Source organism: Leucopleurus acutus, assembly GCF_964270905.1.
Source record: "Leucopleurus acutus genome assembly, chromosome: 2".
NCBI classification, from domain to species: domain Eukaryota; kingdom Metazoa; phylum Chordata; class Mammalia; order Artiodactyla; family Delphinidae; genus Leucopleurus; species Leucopleurus acutus.
Window position 1 is genome coordinate 43,505,897 of NC_139143.1, and position 26,664 is coordinate 43,532,560.

Sequence of the window (26,664 nt, forward strand, 5' to 3'; positions counted from 1 at the left end):
GAAAAACGTCGTGCTTTTAATTAACCCCGCCCCCATCCCTATTAGTTGCCAGGCAACGATGTAACTAACCTCCACAGTGCTGGTAAACTTGCGAGCTTGTGATCTTTCTCCTTCACAGTTCCAACCTTCTTCCGGAGCTAGCGACAGCGATTCCGATTTGAGCCCCGCCCCCTGGAGCCTGCGGGCGCTCGATTGGTGGACGATTCTCTCCAGGTGAGGGCCAACGCGAGAGTGGGCGGAGCCAGGCAAGGCACGTGATTCTCCGGAGACTGGTGTGCCGGACCCCGGCCACCGTGTCGGCTCCTGGCTGTCGCGTTACCGGGTAGGTGCTGGGGCCACAGCCCGGAGGGATCTTAGGAGGGGTCCTAGGGTGAGCGACGGCTGTACAGCACCTTGAAGGGGTTAGGCGGGCGAGAGAAGGGGGGCTGCGTGCACCCTGATGAGGAGCGGGAAGATGAAGCCTAGCTGTTTCGGGGAAGTGCGGGCCCCCAGGCATTGCCGGAGTGCGGACGTTTAGGGACCCAGAACCGCAGCTGACGTGTGAGTTAGAGGATTTGTGTGGTCAGTGGAATAACAGTGCAAGATCCTCGAAGCAGTAGGACTTTCCTTCCTCACGAGTCCCTTGTCTGGGTTTGCGCAGTGAACTCGGGGCTCTCCCACCCCCGTTCGAGTCAGGACTTACCCCTTATTCTGAAAGTGATCTTTCAGAATAAGAGAAGTTATTTACCACCAGAATAAGAGAAGTTATTTGCCACCTCTTTGCTCCCCAGTGTTTCTTCCATAGACTGCTTCCTAGGAGATAGATGGGGAGAGGGTGCGGTCAAGGGCTTGAGAGGAGAAATAGTGACGTGCTAGGGCTGTCCCCGGGTCTAGCTACAGTTTTTCCTTAAGGGAACATGTTTGAGATTTCCCCACTTATTTTTTTTTCAGAACTGAATTCTACCATTGGACTGCAATTACTTTATGATAATGAACTTGATCTATTTGCAACCCATCCCACCCCCAGCTGCTGCCACTACTCTCCCCAGATTCTTAAATTGGAATCTGAGGTCAGGAAGGAACTTGGATAAGCCACTTAGTTTGATAAACGTCAGTTTTTCAATCTGTAAAATGGGGAGAAGTAATAATGGTAGCAAAATCTGTTTTATTATGGGATTATTGGAAGGATTGAAGGAGATAATTCATGTGAATGTACACTCCTAAGTCAGCATTATAGATCGGGGTTCTGGTGCAACTCTTCACAGATAAGGAAACAGAGGGCTAGGGACATTCATGACTTATCCTAGGGCATGTAGCTATTAAGTGGGAGAATGAGGGCTGGACTTGACCCTTGGCCCAGGGTTCTTTCACTTATACCGCACTGATCCTCTTTTGAGTATTTTGAGGGATATTTCCTTCCTTCCCTTCCTTACATCCCCTTTGTCCCTTCCAGACATCCCCTGAAGAGCTGCCATGTCTGGGAATTCTGCCCCTTCCTCAGAACAGAACAACAACAACTATGAAACCAAAACAAATCTACGAATGTCAGAGAAGAAATGTTGTGAGTGTTGGTAAAGAGGAGGGGCTGCTGTCTCCCAGGATTTTACCTTGAGAATATTGCTGTAATTCTAGACTTTGCTGCTTGGTGGGAGTGAGAAATAGTTCTTCGACATGGTAATTTAAAACAAAGTCTAGCAGGGGAATTTCCTTTCTGAAACAAGTAGACTCAGTGAATTGTCTGTCCTTGGGGCTAGACTGCTGGTGTAGCCCATCATTTTCTTTTTTTGTTTTTGCGGTATGCGGGCCTCTCACTGTTGTGGCCTCTCCCGTTGCGGAGCACAGGCTCCGGACACGCAGGCTCAGCGGCCATGGCTCACGGGCCCAGCCGCTCCGCGGCATGTGGGATCTTCCCGGACTGGGGCACGAACCCGTGTCCCCTGCATCGGCAGGCAGACTCTCAACCACTGCGCCACCAGGGAAGCCCTAGCCTAGCATTTTCTTCCTGCTTTCTTTAACTGAATCTCTATCTCCCCCACCCTGGGGGTATCTGCACAGTTGATTGATGCTGCAAGTTAGAGCCAGTGTTATTGTACACGCAGTGAGTAAGGCTGAGTAGCAGGGTGCAGGAATTCCTTGGGGTTGATACTGTTAACAGTTTCCCTTTATCTCTTGGGCTAAGTTTTGTGAGGGTGCTGCTCACAGCAGAAATTGCAGGTAAGAACCATTAGCTTATTTCTACAGGCCTAAGGGGAATCGGCCCTGATATTTCACTTCTCGCCATGTCTTGGGCACCTTACTTTCTCACAGGTTTAGTCTTTACACTATGCAGACTATTTTCCCTGCAGGTTCATTGCTCTGGGGATGGGTTTCACAGGAGCATTTCCATGCCCATCTTTTAGACAGAGACAGCAGGTGGGTTTGCAGAGAGATGAAGTGTTGTTTCCTGTCCCCATGCGTCTGCATGCCTAAGCATCCTTATAGCCTGCAAGACTGCAGAGCCTAGGCCAAAAGGTCCTGAGCAGTTTGTCCCCAGATGTTTTGGGGAACCTCTAGGAAAGCTAACTCTTGTCCCTGCTACCAGGTTCCTCTGGAACGCTATCAGTCAGTTCTTCTCACTTCAGTGGTTATATATATCAGCAGGTGGAAACAGCCAACTAGCATGAGACCTGGAATCATCTCATGTTGCAAGCTTTCCCCAGAGTCTCAACCTTGATGTCATGACCTCGTCAGTCTCGTGATTCATGATGGTCATCTCTTTTCACGTAGCACTGATGAGGCTTTTGGGGGTTTGGGCTGCAGCAGAGGCAGGTTGTTTGGGTGTGATACTGGGGTTGGTGCACCTCTATGATTAGGGTCTTCTTTCTCCGCCAGGGCAGGAAGTCAGGTACTGAGGGCAAACACCCTGTGGAAGATAACTAGTATAGCATGACGTTTGAGTGCAGCCTCTGGAGTCAGACTGCCTGGGTTCAAATTTTGGTTTTACTACTGCCTAACTGTGGGCTTTTAACCAACTTGCTTTTCTGCCCCATGCCCCAGTTTACTTTTTGATAAAATGGAGATACTAATAGTATCTCTCCCCAGAGTGATGTGAGAATTGAATGAGTAAATACAGGACAGCTTCTAGAAGAGTACTGGGCATGTGGCTAAACTGTGTTATTTTTCACTGGTGACTCTATTTGCATATTGTGTTTGTTCCTGAAACATTATATATAGATTGAATTATAGTCTAAATGCTGTGCTGGGAGCTCACATTTTAAAAGAGCTCTGTGAAGAATTATATTTTCAGTAAAAAATGTTTTCTCCTCTTGTTTGACAATATGGTAACCCAGATTTGGGGATATGGAATGCACACTTTAAATAGAGGTGCCCTCGTGCTACTAGGACACTTGAGCCCAACAAGAGCAGAGAACAGGTGGTGGTGTTTGGGGGTCAGGGGGTGTTGATAACTGTGGGAGTCTCTGACCCTGTGCAATGCTCAGTGTCAGTCCTTCTAGTTCTGCTTTTTCTCCATGGGACTCTCCTACCTGCCTTCCTAACTTTTTTTGCATTTTTTTTTGCCTTGAGGGCTTTTGATTAGTCAGAGAAGCAGTAATCCCAGGTCTCTTTCCTTCCTCTAGACTCTAATTCCTGATCTCTCCTTTCCAAGTTCTACCCTCTTCTCCCCCACTGGAGGTATCTGGGTTATCCTGAAGCCACTGTCATTCATTTACCCCCCCCCCCTTTCTCCTTTCGTGGTTGGACTGTGGGACTGTGACAGTCTATGAGAGTATGTGTTAGTTTATTTCCCTTCTCTCTGTTATTTTCCTGTATCTTGGAACAGGCTTCTTGGGCTGCTTAGTGTTCACACCCAGCAGTTGCTTTATTAATAGCTTTCCCGTTATCCCCTTGCTGTTAATTATACCTGTTGTTGGCTGACTTTGACTTGGGAAGTGCCTGAACTAGAGAGCTGAAGAATGTCTTTAGGGAGCCAGAACCTCCAAAGGAGCAGTACTGGAATTTCAGCTGCTCCAGGGATGGGGGATAAGGGGGGTTGGTGCTGGCTGAGGTGCCCTTAAGGTGCTCAGATAACTGGTTTCAGGGCTCAGTGAAAGCAGGAATTAGGGATAGCAGGGAAGGTCTACATGCTTTTCCTTCTTTGTTTCTTTTATTCTTTGATATTTTGAATAGGTCTGGAACAGACAAGTCCCTGTATGAACCTTCTCCTAATTATAAAAGCAATACATGTTCATGAAAAATTCACACAATACAGAAAGAAAGTAAAAAGCAATAAAATCTCACCATTTCTCCTGTCCCTGTTATGTTTGATTCTTTCCAAAATCTTATTCTGGTGTATCCTATTAATGGAAATAGGTCCACACTGTATATATTTTGTTCTACCATTCCCCCCCCACCACACTTTTTTTAAGCTATATTCTGGACATTTTTTTCATGTCGATAAGTTCACATTTACTTCATCCTGCATGGTATTGCCTTGTGTGGATATGCCAGCCTCTCCCTGATGGACATTTACATTGTTTCTAATTTTCCACTGTCACAAACAATGCTGTAGTGAGCATCCTTGCATATACACCTGTTTGTGCTAGCAGCTTTCCCTACAGAAATAACAGGAGGAAAGGCAGACACCTTTGAAACGTTGATCAGCATCCCTCAAAAGTTCTACATTGTTAGCTGTTTTTAATATTTCAAAGCGCGTGATAGAAATTGGGCATTAAACTATAGCTTCGATGGTTAACTAAAACATAAACTTTCTTAGCGTTTGGCTGCAGAACTTTGATATGTTATGCTTATCAGTCAAACGGCAGGACATAATTGGCAGTTTTATGACTTCTGATGAATAAAAAGAAGATATTACTAATGAAGCACACTTTAAAGGGCAGCATATTTCAAAATATTGGGGCTGTTTAGAGCAAAAAGTGGAAGATAACTTGGTCATGAGAAAGCCGGGAACCATTGGCCTTCTAGACCACCCTTCAGGTTTAGATTAGAGAGCAGAGTTATGCTGGCCACGTGGCTCCCTTTGTCAGGTGCTGACAAGAGCTGGTACTAGGACTGATTGGGCAGTCATGAAACCAGGAGTCTGGTCAGAGCCCTGACCTTGACTTTCTGTTGAGGGACTGTGGGCCAAGCTCTTCCCTTTTCTGGGCTTGAGGTTTTCTGTCCGTAGGAGGGAAGTTATCACACCTTCATTCCCTCGAAGTGTGTTCATGAAGGGAAAATAAGTTTAAGATTGAGAAAGTGAGTTCAACCTTGTGTAAAGAAGGTAGAAGAGAATTTCAGGATTGAAACAGCTTTCCGTTCTTTGTCAAGGGGTAAGTTACATTGTCTCCAAAATTAATCAACATGCAGTGTCTACTGTTCAAATTAAGGTGGTGATGGCTTTGTTTTTTAACAGGCAGGACAGAATGTACCTAGTTTTGCCCATGTGGCAGTTCGAGATAGGAAGTGTGGTTTAGTTTTGTCCTCCGGAAATTGAGCAGCTCTGGTTGCAGCAGGTGTACATGGGTGTGTTATGGGCAGAGGTGGGAGGTGTGGTGCTGGGGGCCACCGTGGGGAGTCCTTGGTGGCCTGTGTTTTCTTTTGTTCTTAGAACTCTCTGTCCAGTTTGGTAAACATGGAGCAGCTGGTTCCCTGGTCGGCCTCAGAGTGTCTCCCAAGTATCAGTTCATTTTCAGCTTCAGGGAGGATAACAGGACCTTTGGGAGAAGTGCCTAATGGGCTGGAAGGTGTGGACCAAGCAGTACTAGAAGTGCAGGTAATGAGCCAAGCCATGGTGATTGAGAAGAGTGCAGTGCAGGGCTGGAGAAAGTGAAGACTCAGGAGGATTTCACTCCTGAAAGCTGAGGCAGCTGATCTGTCTGTTAGGGGTCAGAGATCAGGCATGAACATCAGCGGAGGCTGCAGCATGGCGTTTGCTTGTCTTTGTGCTCCCTGTTTGGACAGAGATGAAAATCACTTCTGTTGCTCGTTGCCTACCTTGGAGGGGCTCCTGCTCAGGCCCGGGAATTTTCCGTGTGCGTAGTAGGTAAAGGACTAAAAGCCAACCCCTCTGACCCCAAGTCTGGGCATCCACCCCTCCCTCACCGCCAGGGCCCTGTTTGGCTTCTGGGTACTTCTTGCCAAACACCCCTAGGAAACTCTCTTCCTTCCGAGCTCTGTTCTCTACCCACACCTCTCTGCCCACTTCTCCACTGAGATCTTTTTACATTCCCCTCTCAAGGAAGAAAGGATGACGTTCCCATCCAAGTACCCCAGTTTTGCTGAATTGTTTCTTAGCCTGACAGGGTCACCTTGTCCCAGGGAAGAAGAGTGGCAACTACTTGTGGGGCACCTTCTGAAAAGCAGTGCTGGGAAGATGAAGACAAAAGTGGTTCTTCCCCATTTGCACACAGGGCCTCCCTCCTTTCCCATCTGAGCCCTCCCAGATGACCTCAGTTTGGGTCTTGGCCCCAGGAACGTGGCTGGCAGCTTGCAGGGCACTCTACCACCACTCCTCCGTGGCAGGATGGACAGGAAGGAGCCAGCGCCTGTGAGCAAGCTGATGGCGGGATCAGAGGCTCTTTTTATGGAGAAAAGCTGCCCAGGAAGCACAAGATCAGGATTCTAGGACCAGCCCTTCCCATGACTCATTGCGTGTCCTTAGGCAAGTCACCTGGCCTCTGGGCATCTACTTTGCCCCCAGCTGCCCAGTGAGACCTGTCTCTGTAAATGAGCATTCCTGAAATCAATTGTATTCTGAAGAAGGGCGGACCAATGGCTATTCCTGCTTTTAAACTGTCTTGCTTTCACTTGGGCCTTTGAGGCAGGCAGGCTGTGATGCCCTCGTGGGCCAGCTTTACCACGAAGCTTCCTGAGGTCAATCAGAACCTATGTCAGGTAGGCGTTGACACAGTCTAAATGGTTTAGAAGTTCTGGCTTAAACTTTGGCCTGAGCACAAAGGCCAAAACGGGTTAAGGCCAGGCTCTTTTTTCATGGGCAAACTCTTGCCTGTGGTTCTGAAGGGATAGATGGGATCCTCAGGATAGAAACTCTGTTGGATCTGTTATAGGAGCTGGCTCAGTGCTGCACTGGTAGAATCTCTAGGCCCAAGACTTTCCTCCATGGCTTTATCACTGCCGTGTTACTAGATATTCTCATGCTAAGGAAGATGCTATGGTTACTGTCTTTCTAATCCTGGCCACTTTTTTTTCTCTTTCCATCTTGTGCACCTCTGTGAAGACCTTGGACAAGTGGGAAAGACGTGTCTTAGTTTAGGTACTTTCTGGAAGTCTACATGACCCTTTGACTGTCTTTTAGGAGGGTTTCCCCGATATCTGCTCGGTTTGCCTTTCCAGTCCTCCTGGACACTGGCCTCATTGAGGTGTATGAGGATCAAACCTGACCATGAAGTCCCAGCCCCACGCACAAACCTTACTTGACCCCTCTTTATTTAGTTTTGTTCTGTTCCATTTCCCTCTAGCATGGGCATCCTACATGACCAACTCCCCGACCCTCATTGTTATGATTGGCTTACCAGCCCGGGGCAAAACCTACGTGTCCAAGAAACTCACACGCTACCTCAACTGGATTGGGGTGCCCACCAAAGGTAGGTGCAACCATGCATTCCTTGGGAAAGGAAGTGATCAGTTCCTGGGCCTCACAGGCCTCTGGGAGACTTATTCTCCCTGGCATCAAGGATACAGGCTTCTCTTGGCAGCAGTAGTGGTTGCTTCCTGGTTTACTGGATTTATTCCCTGTCCATATACTTGTTCCTCCTGGCCTGGCTGAATTGGCCTAGTTTGGGGGCAATGCCTTTGATAGGAGTATTAAGAATTAAATGAGTATAGAGCTTTACATTTCCAAATCCCTTACATCTACGTTATCTAGCAGTATCCATGTGGAATAGCCAAAATGGCTGAGGAAATTGAAAGTCAGACAATTTAAGACTTGTCCAAATTCTAGTAAGTCAGAACTTGAACTTAACCTGATTCTTAATCTGGTGTTGTTTCCAACATACCATGGTGCTTTTTTCATCCCCTTGGCCACTCTGACATTAGACCAAGAAGTCCCCTTTGGGACATCGTATTGTTTCACTGCTGGAGGGTATGGGTGTCTTCTGCAGTGTTTAATCTTGGGGTGTATCGGCGTCAAGCGGTCAAGTCCTATAAATCCTATGACTTCTTCCGGCATGACAACGAGGAGGCCATGAAGATACGCAAGTGAGTCTTCTAGGCCTGACTGCCAGGCCAGCTCTTTCTTGGCCGTCATGAGACTGGATGTGATGGGGCTTGGTTTCCCTTTCAGTAAATATCTTGTGGGGATTTTAAGTGGAAGTTATCTGCTGGGCAGCTCGCCATGGGCTTGGGTGGGTAGAACAGGGCTCAGAAAGTTGCGTGTGTGCTTGTAGGCTAAGCCTCCAGAGGGGTGAGACATGTGCATGGGACAGGGGGAGAGGAAAGACATAGGATGGTAGAAAAATCTCAACGGGCAAGCTGGAAGGTCTAATTAGGGAAAATTTTTGATCAGTGGGGAAACTGAACAGGAAGGGGTGTGATCCCTGTGGCACGACTGTTCATGTCTCTGGCTGTGCCTAAGCTTGGCCCCGGCCCAGTCCTCTGGCTGATTCCTCTGCTCTCTCGGCAGACAGTGTGCTCTGGTGGCGCTGGAGGATGTGAAGGCGTATCTCACGGACGACAGTGGGCAGATTGCGGTAAGCCTCACCTGCCTCCTCCCCCATCTCCCCGCTTTCAGCAGCCTGGCTGCACTGCCCCACCTTGGGTCCGCCTTGGTGGGATTTCATTTCTCGGTCCCCGTTCATCTGTCTTGTGTGCTCTCTTCCCAGGTGTTTGATGCTACCAATACCACTCGAGAGAGGAGGGCCTTGATTCTGAACTTTGCCGAGGAGAATTCCTTCAAGGTAGAATCTGCCTCCAAGCTGGAGGAGGAGGGGTGAGTGGAGGTGGGGAGTTAGGAGGGACACGCAGATCTGTTTGATTCTGGTGGGTGAGGACAGGATTGGACATCTGATTCTCTCCTCTTGGTGAGTCACCGCCAGTCCTTGAGTGTTTTCTTTCAGGTCCTTTCTCAGCTCCTTAGCCTGTATGTATGAGGCCGTGGGGACGTGGTAAGAGCTATTTTTAAATGAAGAGGCCTTGAAGGCCACTTTCATGAAAGAAAATCCCAGGGGATGTGTTGGCTGCGGTGGAGCAGATATGAGCGTGTGCTCTTAATGAACAGCCTGGCCATTACTGACTCATTGATCACTGCCTTCTCTCCCTGGCCAGGTGTTCTTTGTGGAATCTGTCTGCGATGATCCCGATGTCATTGCTGCCAACATCCTGGTAGGTGACATCTCCTCACACCACCACCTCTTTATGCCCTGTGTGTGTGTTGGGGGGTGGTGTGGGGAGTCAACCCTGTAATGAAAGAGAGAAATAGACATGTTTAACAACACAGGGTGGTCTTTTTGATCTGCCAGAACACCGTTTTGTACTTCCACACTCTTCCCTTGGGAAAAGAAAGAGGCTTTGAGGAAGAAAGTAAGAATTAGCTGTTGAACAGAGGCCAAACTTAAACTGTAGTAGCCCTGGCCCTGTGTTCTGGGTATTAGCTAGATGTTGAGACCCAGGTATATTCTTAGAATAGATCAGACTCTTTATTATCTGTCAGGGCCACCTTACAGGAAGGTCATCTGCCCACCGATTGTCTGATATTGAGGTCAGCATTCTATGCACTGGGCACCTCGTGCTGTGTGTGGTCACAGCTTATGCCAGTGCCCATTTGATGGTTGTGCTGTGCTGTGCTGAGTGGATATCCATGCACTGTGTCATGGTGGTGCTCTCCCAGCAGTGTGGGAACTTGCTGAAGAGGTGTCTGGTCTGAGTCAGCAGTGTATCAGATCAAGCACCCTATTGCCCTTGGGGAGAAATTGGATCCCATTCTGTTTTCCCAGGAAGGTACATAAAAGGATTGGGGCCCAAGAACTGCTTCAGCTGCGTGACTGCCTCTGTCCTTCAGCCAAGGGCAGGCACATGACTCCCCAGTTGTCTTTCCCTTCTTGGTTGCCAGGGTCACAGGACAGGGAGGGGCTGCTCAGTGAATGGGGATTGCCAATGCTCCAGTGAAAGGCCACTTCTATGGCCTTCCTTTTCTTTATTTAGCAGTGGCTGTTGGCAGGAGGGCTGTTAAGGGCAGACCTCTGACTAGGCCCTGCTCTCCCTGTGATTCCAGGAGGTAAAGGTGTCGAGCCCTGACTACCCTGAAAGGAACAGGGAGAATGTGATGGAGGACTTCCTAAAGAGAATTGAGTGCTACAAAGTCACCTATCAACCCCTTGACCCAGACAACTATGACAAGTAAGGTTTAAGGCCAAGGTTTGAAGGGCCTGAGGCAGGGGTCTCATTTGAGAAAAGAGCCTTTCTCCCCTTGTCCCTAGACTTCCCTCTGACCATCCAGACCTCTGTTTACATCATTCCAGGGAAACAAGGTATGGATTTGTGGCCTCTAGGCAGATTGAATCTTATACCTGAACACTGGAGTGTTTTTTATCCTGAGTTCTTCTGGTCTGTCCTCTAGAGCGTGATTTCTCAACCTTAGCATGATTGACATTTTGAACTGGATAATTCTGTGCTGTGGGGCTGTCTTGTGCTGTAGCTGTCTTTAGCAGGATCCCTGACCTGTGCCCACTAGATACCAGTAGCACTCCCAAGCTGCGACAACCAAAAAGGTTTCCAGACTTTGCCAAATGTCCCGTGGGAAGCAAAATCACCCCCTGTTGAGAACCACTGCTCTAGATCAGTAGTTTTGGATTAGGGTATTGTAGGACACCTCTTAGAGGTGTGTCATCAGTTTTTGATCAATTTTTAAAGTTTATTGTGTGTGTATAGGTATATATATATATATATATATATATATATATATATATATATATATATATACACATGTATAAAAATATATAGTAATACATATGAATATATGTGCATATATTCCATATGTAAAATAACATAATATGTAAATTTATTTTGCATAAAACAATATATTGTACTTGTGTATGCATATATAAATATATATATTTAAGTGGTTTTTATATATTACTTACTATGGCAGTGCCTATCAGCAGTGTGGCATGGAACACAGGTTAACTTGACATGTGTGGGTGAAAAGAGCTGTAGTAAGATGCCAAGTCCATGTTGAAGAATGACATGGGCACAGGGAGACCCGTGAGAAGGTGGCCTTTGAAAAAGCATGCAGTCAGTACAGCTCTAGTCAGATAAGAATACATCCCTGAAGCCAAGCAAATGGCAAGACAGTGTGCATAGCCACTGTTAAATTGCTTCAGTGGTCTGCTTCATCTTTCGAGTCTTTCAGTTCCTTCAAGTATGTTGCCCACAATGTTAGTGTTTGCAGGTGTTTCTTAATACAGAAGTTGAAAACCACTGCCCTAGATATGGCATAATAGTATATTCCTCAGTTAGCCCTCAGTTAGTCCTACATAGAAAAATATTCTAGAAGAATATGTGTGTGTGTGTGTGTGTGTGTGTGTGTGTAGATGTTACCTCTGGTGGTAGGGCTATGGGTAATTTTTATTTGCATCATTCTTTCTTAAAAAAATTTGTTTTGGAATAAACACTTATTATTTTTATAGTGAGAACAATTCCATGATGGCCACAAAGCAAACAGTCTATGTGAGTGCCTTTGAGAGAAACTTGATTTATGTAGATGGGGGGGAACGCACAGAGATCTCTGTCTATGGTTCTGCACCCCCTTCCTCGCCCCTCCCTGCTGGTAGATGCCACACTCTGACTCTGTCTTGACCGCCTCAGGTGGGCGCTGTGCTTCTCAACAAACTTCAGGGTTAGCAAAATCTTCAGGTCATCCATCTAGTCTAGCTCCTGAGGGGAAGCCTGAATTCTGTTTATCTAACTTAGCTACAGTGCGTGGCACAGTGTAGGCACTGAGGAAATGGTACTGCCTGATGAGAAGTTCAGGAAAGTTTACTGCATCTTTGTTCTGAGGAGCCATCCATCTCTTTCCATTTGATTCCTTACATTTGGGTCGGGGTGTGGCAGGAGAGGCAGAAGAGCTCCTGGGAGCCTGCAAGTAACTATACAGATCCTTTCCCCTCCTCTTGTTATCCTCAGATTTTCATACCCAGGTGACTTTTTTTTTTTTTTTTCCCCTGCTCTGTCCCAGGGATCTTTCTTTCATCAAGGTGATAAATGTGGGCCAGCGATTTCTAGTGAACAAAGTCCAGGACTACATCCAGAGCAAGATCGTCTACTACCTCATGAATATCCATGTCCATCCTCGCACCATTTACCTTTGCCGGCATGGAGAGAGCGAGTTCAATCTCTTGGGAAAGATTGGGGGTGACTCAGGCCTCTCCGTGCGGGGAAAACAGGTGAGTAGTTAGCCAGCAGGCTGGATTTCCCAGGCTTAGAGTTAGAAGGGCATGGTGGATGTCATCTCTTTGATCCCCTTACTTCTTACTGAATCCTATTGGAGTTTAGGCTGTGGTTTCAGATAGTCAAGCAAGTAAAGAGACGTTTTCTTATTCACTGGTTCTAGCTGTGTATTGAAGGGTGCGTAACTTGGAACCATTTCTGCTGTGATCATTCAGCCGTCCCATATTTATTGAGCTCAACTTGTATGCTCAGCACAGTACAGGATGCTCTGGTTAAAGTTCATTTCCTCTTGGGTTTATTATAACTATGTAGCACCTTTCAGAGTTTGACTGGGGTCATACACATTGTCCTTTTCAGGCTGAGTTAACAGTCCTCTGTGTGTGTGTGTGTGTGTGTCTGTGTGTGTGTGTGTGTGTCTGTGTGTGTCTGTGTCTGTATTTCCTTTCTTTCTTTCTTTTTTTTTGGCCGTGCCATGCGCGGCTTGCAGGACCTTAGTTCCCCTGACCAGGGATGGAACCCGCATCCTCTGCAGTGGAGGCGTGGAGGCCTAACCACTGACCGCCAGGGAATTCCCTGTGTGTGTGTGTTTTCTTTTAAAATTTTTATTTCACACCCCAGTTTGCCCAGGCTCTAAGGAAGTTTCTGGAGGAACAGGAGATAGCAGACCTCAAAGTGTGGACAAGTCAGTTGAAGAGGACTATCCAGACCGCTGAATCTCTGGGGGTGACCTATGAGCAGTGGAAGATTCTGAATGAGATTGATGCTGTGAGTAGGAAGGTTTGATGGCTAAAAAGCCAGTAAGGGTCTCCTATTCAGGCAGGAGCTCTCAGAAGTCACCATGTGGGCCGTTCATCTAGAAAACTAGAAACACCAAGTAGAGACTTTGAGGAAGCTGAATCTATGGCCAGTTTAGCGAATAAGTGGGAACAATGCACCCCCAATCAGGGCTTCCTGCCTGCTTGACACACCTGTGCCAGTGACGGGACCTGAACCAAATTTTGACCTAGCCCCTGGCACCTGGAGAGGGTGAAGCTCCATTTGGACCCTTCATATATTTTCCTTCTAGGAAAAAGAAATAGCTGACAACTCACTTCTTTAATTTCTGCTTAGGCCACCTGGTCAGCTGTTCTGGAAAAGTCCTTTCCAATTTGTTCTTGGCTTTCTGTGTCCTTGAGTGCAAAAGTAGGCACTTCTCTTTCTTTCCTTCCTCTGTACCCTTTTATGCCTTCTACAAGAATTCCCTAGTGCCTTCAGTTTCCCCTCCTTCCCTACTTCCTGTTCCTTTTATCCTGCTGACTTTTCTTGACCTCTAAGTTCCCCACAGCAGTAGGAGAAAGCGGCAGCTTAAGCTAGAGAGGCGGCCTCCTCTCCCCGTGGCCCCTCACCTGCTAGTCGGTCAGTTGCAGTGCATGAAGGGAGCCAGCCCAGTGCCTGGCACGAATGCCTAATATTCTTCACGGCCGCCTTTTCATTTGGGGGGCTGTGTGGGTCCAGTTCGCCTCTTCCAGCCATGTGGCTCCTGCAGGGCGTGTGCGAGGAGATGACTTATGCGGAGATTAAGGAGCGGTACCCAGACGAGTTTGCGCTTCGAGATGAAGAGAAATACCTGTATCGATATCCTGGAGGGGAGGTGAGATTTCCCTCACGAGGGGTGACTGCCCCACCTTTTTGCTAGGGGCTTAGCTTGAATTTTGGGGAAGGATTGAATGTGAGTTTGGGGACCGAGAAAGAGTACTTAAGGCATCATTTAGTTTCTCTTCCTACCTTTGGGGCCTGCTGTGTTTAATTCAGCTCTGGCAGTCGGCAGTCCAATGCCTCATTGATTTGTTAAGATCTCCAGAGAAAGGGTAACAAGATAGCCTCTGTTGCTGAGTATATGTTAGAATCCACGTGGTCTTTTGTAACTTCTTTTCTTTTCATTCCACCCCCACCCAAGCAGGTATAGGCCCCAAGTAAATGTATGGGATATGAATGATTTTCCTCTCATCTGTGGTGTTTAAGGCTGCTTGCTGGCCCAAGTGGCTTCGTAGTCTAGGGGGGTGAGGTAAAGGTAAATAAAACAACAGGGCTCTAGGAAATCCCTAGGAGCCTTCGTTGCCTTGCACTCTTGCCTATTCTGTCGAGAGAAAAAGAACCCCACAGGCTGCGTTCAGATTTTCTCTTCTTGACCTGCAATTTTCTCGGTCTGAACATTGCTCTTGAAAAGTCTGAGTATTCTCAAGAGGTACCAGGGCTGGGGGTGGTTAGCAGGCGACACGAAGGCGCCAAACCTCCAGGAGGAAAGCCAGCTGGGGAGAAAGGAGAAGCGGCCTCTTAACTCTAGACACAGCCACTGACTTGGCTGCCAGCTTGTGCCTCCTCCCAGCCCACCCCACTTCCCCCACAGTCGTACCAGGACCTGGTGCAGCGGCTGGAGCCTGTCATCATGGAGCTGGAGCGTCAGGGCAATGTCCTCGTCATCTCCCACCAGGCTGTCATGCGCTGCCTCCTGGCCTACTTCTTGGACAAGGGTGCAGGTGCCATTGGAGGGAAGGGCCGGGCACACATCCACAGGGAGGGGGCTGGACTTGGGGTGGCACCAGGATCCCTGGCAACGAGACCTCCCACTCTTCCACTCAAATCAGAGTACATTCTTCAGGCAGCAGTGTGGGGCTCCCAGCAGCCACTGGGCCAACTACTTGCTGAATTTACTCTGCTGATACAAAAACCCCCAGTGGAGAGCAACTGCTGCTTTAGCTCTTGGTCCTGCCTGGCTAAAGGGGCAGCACTGCGCTAATACTCCTGGCAGCATTAGAAAAGTGGTTGAACATTCCCGGCTTGTTACTTGGGCTACTAGGAGGGTGTTATCTTAGAAGCATCTTCATCCTTTGGATTCAGGGTAGACGGTTTCTGGGGAGAGCAATAAGGAAGTGCTGCTGTCTTCTCTGATACTCCCCTCCCTTCCCTTCCTGATCTACCTGAGCTGCTGGGAAGCCTGCAGGTTGACCTTTGGGGTACCCATGGTGCCCCAGTCTTCCTTTGTGTGGGGCCCTGGCTGCAGCACTTCCTCTTGCTTTGCCTGCAGGGAAAGATCTAAAGTGGGCTTTTTTCCTTTCTTAGCCACTCAGTAGCTGGGGTGGCTTCCTTGGAGGCTATGTTGATAATTGTCTGGGGGTTTAGAGGAGGAGATGTCTAACTCCAGGTCAGGGTAAAGAAAACTCAGGAGCGCCGCAGATGCTCTCTTCCACTAACTTGACCTTGCTTCATAATACTGAGACTTCCTCCACCTGGTCTTTCTGCTTTCAGATGAGCTGCCGTACCTGAGATGCCCTCTCCATACCATCTTCAAACTTACTCCCGTAGCCTACGGTAACTATGAGCCTAGGAGCTGGTCAGGAGGTGGGGATAGAGGAAGGTCAGGAGTTTTGAATTTTCTCTGAAGTTTGCCTAGAAGTTCAACTTCCTCACCTGTATCTAGCAGGGAAGTTCCATCAGTGCCTTCCATTTTTAAAGGGATGTATGTATGTATTGGGGAATATATATGTTCTTTTATTACCATACTGAAACTAAGGAATTTTTCTTTGAGCTTTTTTCCTGAGGCCCTCTCCACTTTCCTCTGTTTTCTCAGGCTGCAAAGTGGAAACAATTAAACTTAACGTGGAGGCTGTGAACACTCACCGTGACAAGCCAACTGTAAGTATTTCCCCACGGATGACATGCTGGTTCCCCACCACTTCGAGTCTTTGAACCTTTGACATCGAGAGACTGGGTTTCTTTTACGTACGAAAGGAAAACCGATCCAGAACTCATGTCCCATGTAGTCTGCTCACTTCCAAAAAGAAGAGATGTTGGAATTACTATTTTTTAAAATCAGTATCTCTTTCCTGAGTCTTAACCTTGCGGATTGGCTCTTGGAAATCCAATGAACTATGGAAAGTGTTTGGCAGAAGTGAAATGCAGATTTTCCCCCCAGAAAGCACTCCCTTTAGAAAGCAGGATCCAGAGGTGCCTGTAAGGCGGGGTCAGGAGGTATAGGTCTGTTCCTAGGTCTGTCCTGGTAATCTGTGTGTGATCTTAAATAACCCCCTTCCTTTCTTTGAGCCTCTTTCCTGCTTTGAAGTATGGTACTCAAGGAGCTTCTGCCCCCACAACCCTTAGTCTCCCGGGGCTGGGGTACCAGGCCGCAGCCCATGTCTTAGGAGAGACCATGTCTTAGGAGAGACCACGTCTCAGGAGAGACCCCGTCCGCAGGAGGCTGCTGTGGTTTATGAGTGAGCTTTTGGCTTGGCTTTCATTTGTGTGGTGTCCCTCGTTTCCAATCAGAACAACTTCCCCAAGAACCAAACCCCTGTAAGGATGAGAAGGAACAGCTTTACGCCTCTGTCCAGTTCGAATACAGTAAGGCGTCCAAGAAATTACAGTGTTGGGAGCCGGCCCCTCGAGCCCCTCAGCCCTCTCCGTGCCCTGGACATGCAAGAAGGGGCCGACCAGCCGAAGACCCAAGTCAGCATTCCGGTGGTGTAACCGTGTGTCTCCCTCCCATCCTGGCCTCCTGCCCTTGTCACTAATCACCAAGGAGTCATTTAACTTCCAGCTCCCACCCCCCCACCCCCACCCCCACCAGCCCCACACTGTGGATCTTAGCAGAGAATGTGAGGTCCTGTGTTTCCAGACCAACCCTAGCTAGTGTACGGTGTGAGACGTCTCCCCGCCCAGGGGCAAGCTGGCGAGTTGGGTGTTTTAGGACAGGTCCTCGGTTGGGGGGGGTCTGGAGGAGGAGAAAAAGGGATCCACCCTCCTGGGGTGATTGGCAGAGCTGGGGCTGAGGCTGAGCACACCGTGGTTCTTGTCCATCCACAGTGTCTAAACTCACTAATGTCCTTGTGTTGGTAAAGTGGGGGCAGGGTGGAGGGGGACACAGAAGCCCATTTCCCCTCCACCTTCATCTCTTCCAGGTGTGCTTTACTCACAGTCCTGACCTGCCTGCTTTCCTCCCCCCTCTCGTGTCCCCTTTGGATTGCCCAGTGTGATGCATGGCATTGTTGTGTGTCTGTCTAGGAGGGAAGGGGCAGTGGGTGGGAGAGAAGTCTGCCCTCCATTGACGTTCTCTGCAGTGGGCCTAGATGGATCTGGACTGGGGGAGCCTTTCTTTTCCCTTCTCCCTTCCTCTCAAGCCAGGTCCTACAAGGGTCAGCCCAGGCTACAGAACATCCACAGATATTCTAGAGACTGCAGGTAGACATAGGATGAGAGCTCTTGCCTCCTTTCCTGAGAAACAATCCTAAAGTCTTCAGTACCCTGGGGGAAGCTGGCTTTCAGCCTGTGTGAAATACCTTGGTTTGTATTTTTCAGACATAGGTCTCTGGGCTGCAGAGGTGTGAGGTCTCTGGGCTGCAGAGGGGTAAGGTTTAGGAGAGTAGGCTGGCCTCTAGCTCTTACAGGGCTCTGGGAGGAGTGTCATACATTTTCTCCATTGGTTCCTGGCTTCTTTGCCAACTACAGGAACTTTCCTGCCAAAGCCGGTGACCTCCAGGACTGTTGAGAAGGACAGCGTTAGATTTAGGAGTCACCACTGAGGTTTGAATTGCTCAAGGGAAAGGCAGAGAAGAGTTCACTAGAGCTGCTAGTGAACTAGTAATTTTCAACACATTCTAGTAATTCTCAACACATTCTCCTTTTTAAGTCAAAACATGTTCTGCGTGAGCAGTTTTTCCCCCAGATATTGGGAAAGCCTGGTGATAAATTAAATCTCCCTCACTAGCATATTAATTTATATCATCTTGGTGTCTAGAGTAGTCTTAGAATCCTGTGGGGTCTAGCTGTTGACTGTTTACGCATTTACTTGTGTCATTTTATTTTTTTCTGCAAGGTTATGTTTAGAGTAGGGATTCTTAGCCCCTTGGTGGCCCACGATGGTATACCTTCCCCAATTTTGTATACAAAATATATGAATATACGTATGTGCATTTTTCTGAGAGGCAAGTCTAGAGTTCTCATGAGATTTTTAAAAGAGAGAGAGGACTCCGTACCTTAAAGTTATCAATCTGTCTCTTAGAGGTGACCAGTGAGAGCAAGTTAGCTATTTGCCAGGGATGTTTCTGTTTGGTAATAGGAGGCCTTTTGTTGTGCTTCTCATCTAGGAATGTTCATTAGAATCCCCTATAGAACTTTTGAAACATGCACATGCCTGTGTCCACTCTAGGCTTAATTCTGACTCAGTCTCTGGGATTAGGGTCTGGGCATGCATGTGTTTAAATAGCTTCTCTGATGATTCTGAACCATACTCCAGGTTAGAACTCTATTTTGTGTTGTTGGGTGGAGAAACAGTAGTTCCTTGGACTAAGCGTCAACCTGGGAATTCTGAATTCCTCATGGTTTTGAAAGGACAGTTCCCTGGAGTTAGATGTGTGAGCAGATCACAGTATTGAATGAAGTTACCCCCTCATTGTTACTTCAGGCAGCAGCCTGTTCCGGCTTTAACACTTTACATTGCAGGGTGATGTGGAACAAATCACTATGTCGTATAAATGTCCTATGATAATAGCTGAGAATTTTAAGCACCCTGGAGAGAGGTACTGAGATAAAACTTGTGGGATGATAAAGGTTATCATCACAGGCAGCTGGCTTGTAACCTTGAGTCCTTTATTCCTACATCCTGAGTAGGACATCACAGCCAATCTCAAAGGCCACTTGCCTAGATTCTGCTCTAAATTGCCTTCCAGACATAAGGTAACTTCCTATTCCTGTTTAGCCATTATATAATGTGTACCTAGTGTCCATGTTTGTGGGGCTTTGGGCTGGGTGGAGTGGTGGTGGGAGAAGGAGACACCAAAGCAGCAGAAATGGTCCTTGCCCTGAAAAAGTTATTTTAGAGAAAGAGCATATAATTTGTAATAAATGAACATTTGTGAAAGAGCAACACGTTGAGTCTGTAAATGTGGACGTCGAAGTGGAATAGAGATTCCTTCTGACTTTTTTCTTGTCCTACATGTATGAGACTAAAAGGGTTGGGAGGTGGGAATGTCCCCCAGAATGATGTGGTCTAGGAGGTGTGTGTGTGGCACTTTTACAAGGTTGTCTTGTCTAGCTTTCCTTGGCTGGTGGCATCTTTAGCCCAAATGGGCATTCAGTCTTTTCTCTTGCTGTGAGGTGAGAGTGATTCAGAACTAATGCATGAGAAGGAGCATTTTGATCCAAGATTTGGCTTTGGGCTGTGCGTACTCCTAGCGAGAAGAGAATTCTCTAACAAACTAGCATTGTTTTACCTTGTTATAAACCCCTGCATTAGACACAGGGCACTGGGATGTTCATTTGGGTTCTCAGCCTGCTGATATTTTGCCATTCTCCCCATGTGTTAGTTTGCTTCCCCAAGAAGAGGAGTGAGGTGGTCTTATAATTCTCAGATTGGACATGAGAAATTAGAACTTGACAACAGCAAGGATTTCAGCGTTGTTTGGTTTTTAGAGCAAGGTCCCTCCAGAGAAGTTTCAGCAGAAAGGAGCCAAGAGAGCATAGAATAGAAGAGAGCTCTTATTCTACCTTTTAGAGAATTCCTGTTCCCTATCCTTTCTTTCCTGTCCTCCTCTCCCCTTCTTATTTGAGTGTGTGTCGGTAGTATATACACGTTACTCTGATTATGTGTTTATCACGAATGCTAGTAAGAAAGGATGAGCTCCAGAGTACCTTTTGCTGAGGCTTTCAGCTGTGTTATGGGAGAAATAGGTGAAGGCTTTAGCATTTAATCTACTGGTAGAAAATTAGGACAGGAAAACAATCACTGTATTATCTTTGATAATCACTGATTATCTTTTCCCTGCTTTAAAACTAAATGAGGAATTGCATGACAGATGTGAAGAGGAATCTAAAGCAGATTTAGACAACTAGCTTCTCTTCCTATATCTTAATCCTTAAATTGGAATTTAGCTCTTATTTATTATCTGTATTGTTTTTGCTTTTGTTTTGGTAAGGAGATTGTTTTGCATTCAGTTGGAAAGTAGAATAAGAAAATCTGTTAAAAACACACATTGTGCCACGGGTCTGCCCCATATCCTTATCTCTGGTTTTTGTTTTTTTGTGTTTTTTTGTCCATCCCCCACCCACCCACTACCTCCCAAGAAGTTAGGTTTAGGAGTGCAAGATATTTGTATCCTAGACTGAACGGTTGAGGGTTTCCTGTGAGGATCTGGGTGTTCCTCTTTGCAACCCACATTTGATCTTCAGAGACACTGGCATTTTGAAGAAACATGATACGGCTGTTTGGAAATAAATCCATCTTATGGTGTATCTGTGAGTAGAAGGTCTGAGTACCAGAGAAACTCACTGATGCTTGGGGTAGCCAAAGGACAAGGGGAATAAGTGCCTAATAATTGAGGGAACTCTATCTGGGTTGTATAGTCTTATGCACATTCCATTGTCTTTGTTAAGCCCAGAGGCCATGTGTTTGTTTTCCAGAAATTTGATAACTTTACATAGGTTTTCTGGTATACATTTTGACTTGTGTTTTAAAATATTATACTTTGAATTAAATAATTTTATTGGAATTAAATATTTTAATTTGAATCAGGTTGCAACATTGGCAGGATTGATCTCTGACTTCCGATCGAGGTGACACAGACATCAGAAGTATGTCCAGGAATTTAATTTAGACTCATCATGTCCAGAACACTGTATCTAGAATTATCTATGTGCTGACTGCCTGACAGAGTGTGGTAGGGTCCGCATGCTGCCTGACAGATTCTGGTAGGGTCCCTATGCTGACTAACCAACAGGCTCTACTAAGATCTGTAAGCTGACAAGTCTGACTGTTTTCTAATTGTACCAGTTGACACTGTATGCATGTTACTGTATGCATGTTACTACAATTCTCTGTCTATTGTACATGTCCTACAAAGAAAGGCAGTAACCACTCCACATGTTTTCTTTAGGGGGAAGTTCTATACACTATGATTTTTTTTTTTTTTTTTGGCGGTACGCGGGCCTCTCACTGTTGTGGCCTCTCCCATTGCGGAGCACAGGCTACGGACGCGCAGGCTCAGCGGCCATGGCTCACGGGCCCAGCCGCTCCGCGGCATGTGGGATCTTCCTGGACCGGGGCACGAACCCGTGTCCCCTGCATCGGCAGGCAGACTCTCAACCACTGCACCACCAGGGAAGCCCCTACACTATGATTTTTAACAGATATTTCTTTTAGAGCAGTAGCCAAATTCTAATCATTTTGTAGAAAATGAAGGTTGAACATCACTTGTAAGTTATTTTGTAAACTCAGCTAAGGAAATTCCTGCTCAGAGCCTGACACTGTTACCTTTACTTGAAGTCATCCTATCCATTCCCCCATTTCTGGGCAGGACTTCACTTTCTGAACTTTCTGTGTCCTCAGCTTCCCTGCTATGGGCTGTAGCATTCCATTGGATAATGCTGCTGTTTTTAGTCCACTACCCATTTGCCTCTTAATTATAATATAATCAATAAAAATGCAAAGGAAATTTTGGCAAAAGTATTCTTTTCAGTAAGGCTTTCACTGGGGATCCATGACCAATTTTTAGCTACTCAGTGTTTTTTGTATCTGAATTGCTTGTGTCCATTTTTTTTTTCTTGTGTTGAAGTAACAAAATGAATTCATTCTGATAATGGTGATAGTTTCGCTGTGGCAAAAGCAAAGGACTTGTTGCCAGCTGTGCCCTTTGGAGGGATTGGGAGTGGGCTGAGCACCACTGGGTTAAATGGAATGGACTGAGTTGGGAACCGAAGCAATAGCTCTATCCTGCATGTTTCCTAGGCAAAGCTGTGTTGAAAGAAGGAATGTTAATCCTTAGCAGCATTCTAATTTAATCTGGTGACATTGATGTCAAAATATGGCACTCAGATCCACATAAGGTGTATAACTGTATTTGAAATGTGTTTTTGTGTGTGTGTGTGTAGAATGGGTAAATAAAATTGTTGAGTAACTTGAATCTATCAGAAGGCTTCTGGGTTTTTTGTTTTGTATTTTGGGTTGTGTTCTCCACCACTCCCCCACCCCCAAAACTTTGCCTCAGGCTGCTTGGCACTTGAGCGTCAGACCAGCAAAAGCCAGTCCACAGAGTGACTGGAGTCCTTGGTGGAGGCGTGGCTCTCTTGCACCACCTTCTGGGGAAGGTGGGAAGGACATTATAGAAGGCACCTGAACTTAGTCGTGTGTACTTTTTGGCGCCTCTACAAGAATTAAGAAAAAATTACCTTTGACCACACTGTGCTCTGACTCGCACTAGCAACATGGAACTCATTATTTATTGTGGGGGGGGGGGGGAACCTTTGGCGAGCTCTTAGAATTTAGTGGACTCTTCCTTCTAAAATATTACCTTCCTGTTTCTAAAGAGATTACAGCTGGTGGGGTAGAATGGCATTTAACTTCTTCGGGGATAGGAAAAAAGGGTGGGATTGTGTCACTATTCTCATGCCTTATTTATTCCTTGTTACCTTAACAAGGACCAGGAGCTCATTAGACATGCAGGCTCTTGGGCCCCATCCCAGGCCTGCTGAATCAGAATATTCATTTTAACTGGATGACGAGGCAATTCAGACGCACATTTAACATTTGAGAAACACTGTTCTCTGGGGAAGAATTTCTCACAAGTTCAAACGTTGGATCCCAGTTTATGGGAGGAAGTTGACTTCTGCTCTGATGATTGATTTCAGGATGGACCGGGGTAACTACGGCGGTAGGGACCCTCCTCAGAAGCCAAGTAGCCCCTGCCCGCAGTATCATTTTTTTGGCCTGGTCTTTTGGCTGATGTAGCCTAAATACTCTCCTTTTACCACGGGGCTGCCTACTGCTTCCGCCTCCTATCTTGGATATGTGGCTTAGCTCCAGGTCTGAAAGGAGTGCTTGGTCCAACATGGTCACAAGGTCGGTTCCTCAGGGAAGGAAGCTCAGGACTAAGCCAATTAGAGTTTGTCTGACTCCCGAGGGTAGAGGGGCGTGTGCTAGCCCACCAACGTGTTCACGCACGTGTGCGGATGTGGGGATGTGAGCCGCGGGGGGCGCTGGAAGGGTGGGTGAGGGTTCTGCTCAACTTCCTCCGTTAGTCATTTGGCGGCGGTGTAATGGCTTTATTTCTCTTCCTCTCTGGCTCCTAGGCGGAGACCTCGCTGGCTGTGCATAGGCTCTCCTCTCCGGCCTCCCCCCCATTGCTCTCCTGATGATGTGAAGGCTGAGGCCAGACCTCTCCGGGAGACTGGCCTACTGAAAAACTTGGCATGTCAGCTCCAAAGGGGCTTGAACAGGAAGTTCAGTGGGGATTGGACATTCGGGGCCACCCAGATGAGCCCTGAAAAAGCTGCACCACATTTCTTCCCCTCATGCCTAATGGGAATATCAGTTACACTGAAAAACTTGACTTCCCTGTGCCTCAAAACATTTCACAGCCTGAACCAATTTCGTTTTTTTTTTTTTTTTTTAACATCTTTATTGGGGTATAATTCCAATTTCGTTTTGATCATCTCTTTGCTAGGTTTGGGCCAAGTTGGTCAATCCTGTTCCATTTTGGCATTTAACATCTGACCTGTGACTGTATCCCTAGCTGGCTTTCGTTGCCTAATGTGCAAATGTACCTCTTCAGATTTAATTGTTTCCAAGTGAGAGGGCTGAACTCCAGCAAACCATTTCTGTGCTGTAAGAGCTAGTCTCTACATCCACTACAAGTAAGCAGGCTAGGGTACAATATACATAGGTTTGTGGTCACTTTTTTGTCACATTGGAAACGAGACAAATTCACCAGGTGAATGGAGGGAATCTGAGAAATTCAGTCCCTAAAACGTCTCTTCTGCGGTGATGGAAGAGCAGCATTAGTAGCAATCTTTTTGTTTAGAGAAGTTTTTCTTGTTTCAGGCCCCTTGAGGGCAGGATCTGACTACAAGACTCCACAAAATATGTACCCTTCTTCTGAGTTCTCTTTTGTAGCTACTGTATTTTCTACCTGATACTGTGTGCCTCTCAAAGATGAAGAGGGCTGACATCATCCTCTCTCGTGGTTGGAAATGAGGGCTGGAGAGAAAAGTAGGGTGCCATTTGGATCACATGAAGAAGTAAAAGAAGTTGCCTTGGGAATCAACTCTCCCAAGGACTTCTTTTGGTTTCAGAACAGGTGCAGGGAGACATGCCCTTCTGTGGAGTCTGCTACCGTGATACGGTCTCTAAGAAAGCTGTGGTTATGACTTCAAGAGCATCTGGTCTTCTAATCCCTTCCTCTTAGCTAATTGTCACTATTGTGGTCTACTGGTCTCTTATGTAGAACCTTGGGGGAATGGGATGGGGGGACACCAAGCCCTCAATGCATTAATTATGTGGTTTCCCTTAAAGATAAACCAGGTAATTATTCCTTAGATCAGTGATTGTCAAATGTATAAATATGTCCCTGCAGATGCGATTTTAATATGTCACTGCTCCTGAAGGAAGGCATGGAAGCTCCCAAGGATACTATATCTTACAAGCAAAATCTTTTTTTTAAAAAAAAAGAATAGTAAGTTATTAGCTTTTTAAATTTTTTCCCCCTTTTCATTCAGATGCCCACTTGCTGGTCAAGAGGGTGAGTAGCAAGAAGATGCAATGCAATTTTCCCGAATGGTTCTTGTATACTGTGGATGATACAGGACCCTGTTACCTAAGATGTGATGTGCTGGGCTGCTGGCAGTTCAGCAACCAACTAGGAGCTTATTTTAAGTGCACAAAGCTGCCTTTAGAAAGTCTCCTGACCCTGCTCTGTAGCAGGTAATTTTCATCTAGCTGCTCATAGCATGTTGTACTGTAATGATTTTGTTCTTGTGATGCAGGTTTCTTTCTGCATCTAAATACACTGTCTTTTGATGATCTGATAAATGTTTTTATTTAGTTATTTATTCATCCATGTAAGGTTTTTTTTTTTTTTTGTGGTACGCGGGCTTCTTACTGCTGCGGCCTCTCCCGTTGCGGAGCACAGGCTCCGGACGCGCAGGCCCAGTGGCCATGGCCCACGGGCCCAGCCGCTCCGCGGCATGTGGGATCCTCCTGGACCGGGGCATGAACCCGTGTCCCCTGCATCGGCAGGCAGACTCCCAACCACTGCGCCACCAGGGAAGCCCATGTAAGGCATTTTTAAGTCCCCATATTAGTATCTGCATGTATTTAATCAGAATGTAAGGTAATTTGTGTTTGGTAGAAATTTAGGTATTTTGAGTATTTAAGTTTAAAGTCCATAGTATTACCTTAAATTAAAATTTCAGAATGTAGGTATCCGTCTTCTGTAAAAGGATAATAACTGTGTGAAGGCACAGTGGATTTCTTTTGAATACTTTTTTTTTCATTGATTTTTATTATAAGTACAAACCAAGAGATACATTTCTCTGGAGAAAAGTTTACCTCCTGGATAAATAAGCTCATGCTAAAATTTGTGAATAATATGTATTGCTTTTGTAATAAGAAATGTAATAAAAGTTATTTTTAATTAAAAAGTGCAGCTAATTTTTAAAATCACACACAAAAGAAGGTAATATTTGGTACATTATACATACACAATAGTAACATCATACATAATGTATTTGAAGCTAGCTTCTTTAAAATGATTCTCAAATTATTAGATTGTGTATATATTTCCAACTGGTGGTTTTAACTGGTGACTTCTGCCTTTATCAAGTTCCATTAACATTTCAAAATGATATTAGTGGGATCATTACTGCCATGCATTATCAACATTCTAGAACTTTATTAATTTATTTAATGGATATTTAATGATCACCTATTGGTTGCCATGCAATGACTAAAACACAGTCTGTCCTCTTTCTAGAGTTTATTATTAGAAAGGAAACACTTAACAGCAAGTCTGTAACCCATCCCTCCCTTCTGGGAGGGAATGCCTTCCCCTTATAAATGACCTTGACCAAAACCATTTTTAGATAAGTTATGCAAATATTTATGAATAAGGAACTTGGAACACTATAGGATGGTTAGCAATGGAGATAAAATGAAACGTTCATAGTAACAGTAAAACAATTATAAATTCTGTAAGCTCAAGGGCTCTGATAGCATGAAAATGACTTAGGAATTCTCGCAGTTTGAAATTGAGAGAAAGTGCTAAATGTATGAGCTTTAGTAATGTATCTGGAGAAGTAACAATAACGAAGGTGTCAAGGGTGTGATTTCCTTGGAAAACTCTCCAAGCCCTTTTGTTAAGTTTTCTCTTATTCAGCAATCAAGCCACTGTTTGAAGAAGGCTGGGGAGTGTCTTTGATCATTCTCCCTGTTTTATAATTAGGTGAATGAACACCCTTATTGTGTGACTCAACTCAATAATGATGGAGTTTTTGTCAAATTAT

The 26,664-nt window shown here is 46.1% G+C and overlaps 1 protein-coding gene across 2 annotated transcripts; it reads left to right on the plus strand.

Moving 5' to 3' along the window:
• Nucleotides 1–263: 263 nt before the first annotated feature.
• Nucleotides 264–23,741, plus strand: PFKFB2 (6-phosphofructo-2-kinase/fructose-2,6-biphosphatase 2). 2 transcript variants are annotated; one of them, XM_082832702.1, is made up of 15 exons: nt 264–322; nt 1,433–1,540; nt 7,437–7,562; nt 8,079–8,175; nt 8,600–8,666; nt 8,799–8,873; nt 9,241–9,297; nt 10,187–10,311; nt 12,149–12,356; nt 12,979–13,125; nt 13,886–13,990; nt 14,747–14,876; nt 15,646–15,708; nt 15,968–16,032; nt 23,455–23,741. In XM_082832702.1, the coding sequence occupies exons 2-15, from the start codon at nt 1,453–1,455 to the stop codon at nt 23,515–23,517; spliced, it is 1,416 nt and encodes a 471-aa protein (XP_082688828.1). In that variant the 5' UTR covers nt 264–322; nt 1,433–1,452; the 3' UTR covers nt 23,518–23,741. The 2 variants fall into 2 exon arrangements, with proteins under 2 accessions (XP_082688828.1, XP_082688827.1); XM_082832701.1 differs by lacking the exon at nt 23,455–23,741 and adding an exon at nt 16,663–16,955.
• The last annotated feature ends 2,923 nt before the right edge of the window (nt 23,742–26,664 follow it).

What these genes read in the sequence shown, in the direction of transcription:
- PFKFB2 (XM_082832701.1), top strand. Translation starts at nt 1,453, where the DNA reads ATGTCTGGGAATTCTGCCCCTTCCTCAGAACAGAACAACAACAACTAT. An exon ending in ATCGATATCCTGGAGGGGAG is followed by an intron (nt 13,991 to 14,746) that starts GTGAGATTTCCC and finishes CTTCCCCCACAG; the next exon opens with TCGTACCAGGACCTGGTGCA. An exon ending in CTTCTTGGACAAGGGTGCAG is followed by an intron (nt 14,877 to 15,645) that starts GTGCCATTGGAG and finishes TTCTGCTTTCAG; the next exon opens with ATGAGCTGCCGTACCTGAGA.